Source organism: Ctenocephalides felis, unplaced genomic scaffold, assembly GCF_003426905.1.
Source record: "Ctenocephalides felis isolate EL2017-DRISC unplaced genomic scaffold, ASM342690v1 CF-g0.4_SCAFFOLD_01886, whole genome shotgun sequence".
Classification (NCBI taxonomy): domain Eukaryota; kingdom Metazoa; phylum Arthropoda; class Insecta; order Siphonaptera; family Pulicidae; genus Ctenocephalides; species Ctenocephalides felis.
The window spans coordinates 31,279,780-31,285,779 of record NW_020538040.1 but is presented as its reverse complement, the minus strand read 5'-3'; the positions used below and the strand labels follow the sequence as shown (position 1 = coordinate 31,285,779).

The 6,000-nt window shown below is 26.5% G+C and overlaps 1 protein-coding gene across 1 annotated transcript in view; it reads right to left on the bottom strand.

The window, feature by feature from the left end:
* LOC113374845 overlaps positions 1–4,357 on the bottom strand; it is a 20,886-nt gene extending 16,529 nt beyond the window's left edge. Inside the window, exon 1 of the mRNA XM_026614810.1 lies at positions 4,314–4,357. Within this exon, the coding sequence (XP_026470595.1) occupies positions 4,314–4,357 (44 nt within the window). The remainder of the gene's footprint in view (positions 1–4,313) is intronic.
* Between the last annotated feature and the right edge of the window lie 1,643 nt (positions 4,358–6,000).

Genomic DNA, 6,000 nt, shown 5'->3' with positions numbered 1-6,000 from the left:
CTGACATATTTGCCATTAAAAATAATTAGAAATCGTTCCATCTCGTTTTTATGGCAACCCAGTCCATTTTTCATAGGATTTATGAAACTCCGTTTAGTGACAAAATTGATAATCAAAATAAACTTCCAAAATATTAGAGGCATATGAAAAATGCTTTAATAATAAAAATTGTTTTTGAGAAAAAGTAGGCGCGTAACGCGCTCCTTTGTCTCAATTTTTATAATTAAATCTCTTTTCCAGGACTCGAGTTAATATTTTTAATTTATTCATTTTGATTATTAACGTTATCTTTATCGATATTCAGATCTGGTTCTTCTTGAAAAATATAATTGTCCCTATCGTCCCTTTGCTTCTAAATCTATTTCCACAATAGATCTCACATTATTGAAAATATTTAAAATTATTAATAATATCATTACCAAAAATAAATTGATTTTTGTAAGTTGCTCTAAAAGATTAATTTTGTGAATACCTTTATATAGAGAGACATGGAATATTTACATAACAAATTTGCTATGTGAAACACAAGCTATTGAAAAATGTCAAGCCAAAAATTTAAAAATCTTAATAATAACGTCAAAGTCTTAATCTGATAAACCAAGAATGATAGCGTTCCAAAAAAAATTATTAGAATATAAGTCTATTTTTTAAAATCTTTAGCATAAATGGGACATTTTTTGGTTTTTATTTCTTTACTCGTTTTTTAGGATAAACTAACAAATGTTGCACCATTTTTCAAACCTGATTAAATACGCAAACTTTGACGACACTTGTAAAGACACCTTTTGACTGCGGTTTCCAACTGTGGGGCGCGCCCGTACACCTGTTTCCAAATACTATTTTCGAAAATTACCCAAAATTTTTGGAATGGTTTTAAGAAATAAACAATATCAGTTGAGTATTCATAAAATTAAATTGTTTAAATATTAATGGGAGCGCAACAATTTTTTTATAGAGCAGGGGGCGCGGTGCAAAAAACGTTGGAAACCACTTCTAAGACCACCTTTCTTGAAGAACATTTGAAAGTCGTTCAAAATCTTCAAACTTTTAATTGTAGAAAACTAGGAACAATTTTGTCATTATTAATAGACTGTGGTCTAAATGTTATTCGAGATTACGTGTCCAAAGTTTAAATGAATAAAAATAATCAAAATTAACCACAATAACCAAAAAATAGTCACATTTTAACGAAAGCTCTACGTTGAACTTAAAAGCTCATAATTTCCACAATAGTTACAATCGATTATGTCACTCCATTTCGGCTGGGCGTTGAGTTCTGGGACACCCTGGATATACATTGTTTCACTAAGCAACATTGTATTGATAACATTCCATTCTCGAAAAATAATATTACTAACCCAAGATCATGATTTGTAATAAATTCAGGAAGCAAGCAAATATTTTTTTTTTTTTTTTTATTACCCAATATTTATTATATACCGATCGCGCTTAATATTTCATATACTTCAGTACCAATATATATTTTAACTTTTCGCAATTTCTGTTATTTGTAATATAGGATGGGTGCTTAATTTGTATTCTTTAATTTTACATACAGATTTTAGGACACCTTACTTTCGCTTTGTATTAATATTCGGCAAATGAACTTATTAATAATAGCATTAACTTTACAAAAAGTATAAAAATACGTGTAAAAACAACAAGAAACTTGCCTACATCGGCAATTCGGATCTAGATGCTAATATATTTTGTTAATTTTATACAATACTAAATTTATGATTTACAATTTCCATACAAAATATAACATGGGAATAGAGTATACATGCTTGAAACATTTCAACAAATAAATCTGAGCCCATATCCCGAGTTACATGACGTATTAAATCTAATTTTAATTATAAAATTAATTTAGCCATGCAGATTTTCAAACACCTAGATTTACTTTGCTAACTAAAATTATTAATTTATTACATCATTAAATAAATATCACGAATAGTTATAAAACGTCCAGAGAATGATAGTAACACATTTCATATAAGAAAAAATCGAGATATATTATATTTGTCAGATATTATATAATATTTGTCAAAGATATATTCATCTAGAAGAACAATTGCAGAAAGCATTTGAAATTCAAGAATAATATTTTAATAACTATGGAACTTCTTCGTGGTATTTCATATATAGTACATCTTGAAAAAAATGTTATAAGGTATACTAGTATCAACATAGTTAATTAACAGTTCATATTTAGCATTATTTTATAAATTTATCTACTATTTTTTCAATTTTTAATACTACATTATCCATTAACTTCATATATACTGGTTTATATAAATAATATACATGACATTATTGTAATTTATATTTTGCACTAGACTCATTGCAAATTCTATCCTAATATATACTATATTATATAAAAATATTTCGAATATTTAAATTATAGAGAAAAACTAGGTTATTGGGAATCCCAAGTGCTCAAATGGTTCCAAATTGATAAAAAACAATTCTCTGAAAGTTTTAGCTCTTAATATTGTCTTTTAGATAGAGCGCAATTCAATCAAAAATTTTGTATGAAAATGGCATGAAAAAATTTTCAAAAATTTTGCAGAGCGTCAAATTTTCAATAAAAAATGACACGAATTTTCACTTTTAATTCATTTGTCGCTAGGTTATACCTAAAAATTGTTTTTTTTAAATTTTCAAAATTTTTCCCATGCTCTTTCCATACGAAGTTTGATTGAATTGCGCACTATCTAAAAGTTAATTTTAAGAGCTAAAACTTTCAGAGAGTTGTTTTTTATCAATTTGGAACCATTTGAGCCCTTGGGAGCAAGGAAATTCGAAAATGTCCATATTAAGGACCACCCTAATATATATATATATATATATATATATATATATATATATATATATATATATATATATGGGTATGTGCAGAAAGGTCGGTGTAGAAATAAGTGTTCCTCATGAAGAAATTTTCTGAGACTTTTGTAATTGACTTAAACATTGACATCGGTTATTTGCAAATAAATTTGTTACGCATGAAAATTATTTTATTATGCAGAATAATAAATTTGTAAAAAACTGTTTCATAGAGGTGTATCGGCTGATATCAAATCTTCAAATAAAATTATTAACACATCTAACTGTTCATATTATGCAGTCTATTCACGAATATTTTGCTGGTAATAAAATAAATAGCCTATACGTTTTGATTTTCATCGACGATAATGCTATTGAATAATCTCTAAAAAAACAAATACACTATAGACAAAACTTATATATTTATTACTAACCTAATATATTTTACGCGTACTTAAATTACGATGTCAGTACTGTTTTACTGTTAAATTTAAGAGGTTGGAATATTGTCATAAAATTATGAATTATGTTTCTAGAAATCAATAAAAAATATAAAAACCTAAATATGCGATTGCGATAATATATGGCACACTTGAGTCGGTAACAGTCAAATATAAAGACAGGCGTTTTAAAACAAATCTAACCACGGTTAATATAGCTTAGTTAAAGGGGTATTCTAGTCTAGAATTTTTAAAGAAATCCGTTTTTTTTTTCTTTTTTTTAAAGCTTAACTATTCGAAACATGAAAATTTTTCCAAATTAAAATTACTTTCTGTATATACTTCTCTTCAGTTTGAACTATGCTCATACCCAAATCCCTGTCATGTAAATTATTTCTAGAGAATTTGTAAAGAAGCCAAAAAATTACTAATTTATTGTAATTGTTTAAGAATATGTAGAAAATATGATAATTATAAATACAATAAAAACCCAGGCTTTGCAATTTTAAATAAAATTTATATTAATAATATTAATTAGACCATCTTTTGATAATAGAATCAAACTGAAAGGTTTGCCCACTTCGTATGGAAAATATGGTTTTTTGTTTTTTGTTTGAAAAGATTTATTTGTTCCACATTATATTACATAAAAGAAAAATTGAGTATATAAGAAGAAAAGTATGGTATAATCATAATACAATACATTATTTGGCTTTGCGACTTATGTCGTCATGAATAAAAATTAAAATAGAAAACAAATTTGTTCAAAAAATTCAGATTATTATTATTAATTTTTTTTTTAAGTTAAAGTTAAGCTTCTGCATAAGTTTTACATAGAACATCTTAATCGAAATTCGGTATAAAACGATCATTGACTGAAAATGGGATGAAAAATGATTCGATTACTAAAATGACTATTGCGAAATAGGGGTTTGTGGTATAAGTGTTTAGTGTTGGGGGTGTTTTTAAATACAAATTACATAAAAATAGAATAAAGAAAATTGGTCCAAAAAAATGAAAGAAATTCTAGGGGTAGCCAACCCTTACTTTTTGGGTCTATGAATAATAGATGTTGGCCTATTCTCAATCATACTGAACGTCGTTATAAAATTTCATAAAAATCGGTCAAACCGTTTCGAAGGAGTAACAACATAATACGAAAATTTTATATATAATGAATATATGTATATATATTTGCTAATTAATAAAGTTTGCATTTTTACGGCCTTTCAAAAATAGCATAAAATTTATGTCTCTAGACTAGAATACTCTCTTAATGGATCTGATTATAAGATACATAAAAAATCAGGACCTATGATTTGTAGGATCGTCCATTTTAATGACTAGGATCGTTTCATAGATATCGCCTTTATCCACCGTGATTATATTTCTAAATTATTCGAGTGTTGTAAGTTAAAACAAGCATATTTTTTGTATTATATTTTTTGATACAAATATACAACTTTGATAAAATTTGCCGATTTTTCCATGGGTTATTGAGTCGCTATGGCTTCGCTAATTAACGCTCCAGTAATACATTAAGAAAATTCAATCAAAGGTAATCGTCACTTCAATAGTTTTTGTCCGTTCTATAACTTGGCCACTTCGGCTCTCAGACCTGCTATAATTTAATAATACATATATTTTTGGCTTTCCCGATTAAAATCACTATTGTAATCAGCAATAACTTCCAAATATATCAAAAAATATATCCGTCCCAGCAATATAATTCATTATGTCGCACTAGTCTCAATAAATATGTATATATACATAATATAATACAAAAGTACAAAATTTCAAAAATATATCTGTATGAATATACAAAACAAACAATTGCATACCCGAAACAAATAAAGCTCCTATGATAATAAGACTAAAAAACCAATGAATAAGCCCATAGCCATATATATCATAAAGCAAAAATATTTTACATATACACCTAATAAATTTACACAACAATCCAATATAAATAACTCTTAACAATATAATTAAATAACTGGCAGCGCAACTGCATCACACGTCGATAGATGTACTCAGTGATGCAATATTATTGTACACGGTAATCAAAAATAGAATACAATTTAAATTTAAACAGCCATTTCATACTTCGCAATTAAAACGAAATAAATAAAGAACAGTGTTATCACATTATCCGTAAAAATTTAAACATTGATAAATAAAATATTTCATACGGCGTTTTTATTTAGCACATTCACTGCTAACCTTGTGTTGCTTACACCAAGCCCTTAACTACACTTTTCTAATCGTTTAATATTAAATAAAACCTTTCTAGATATTAAATAATGCTATTTGAAAATTTTAAAAAAATTATATCAAAATTCAAACCCACTTGGCCAGGTGGGCTAATGGGCCAGGTTATGCAATCCCACCACTAGACTTTTTTATGCTCGTTCTTTCGATCAAATATTATATTTTTTTTTAATTTTGTTTTTAAATTTAAATGTTTCATTAAAGTTTCATTATAATTTTGTTGAATTTCTCGTTTTTCATAAAATTTGAATTTGGTGTTATAATATTTTAGAAACAAATTTTACAATAAATTAAAATTTATAAATAATGCCAATGCTTATTAATTTTGTAACTAATTGTAGTACAAAATTTTATTTTACTGAACACTACTCTAAAACTAAAAATAAAAGTGCAAATTGCTAAAATAAAGGCAAAGGTAGCAGTGAAAGTGTTAAAATTCACGTCAGTTACAATCAAACTGCAA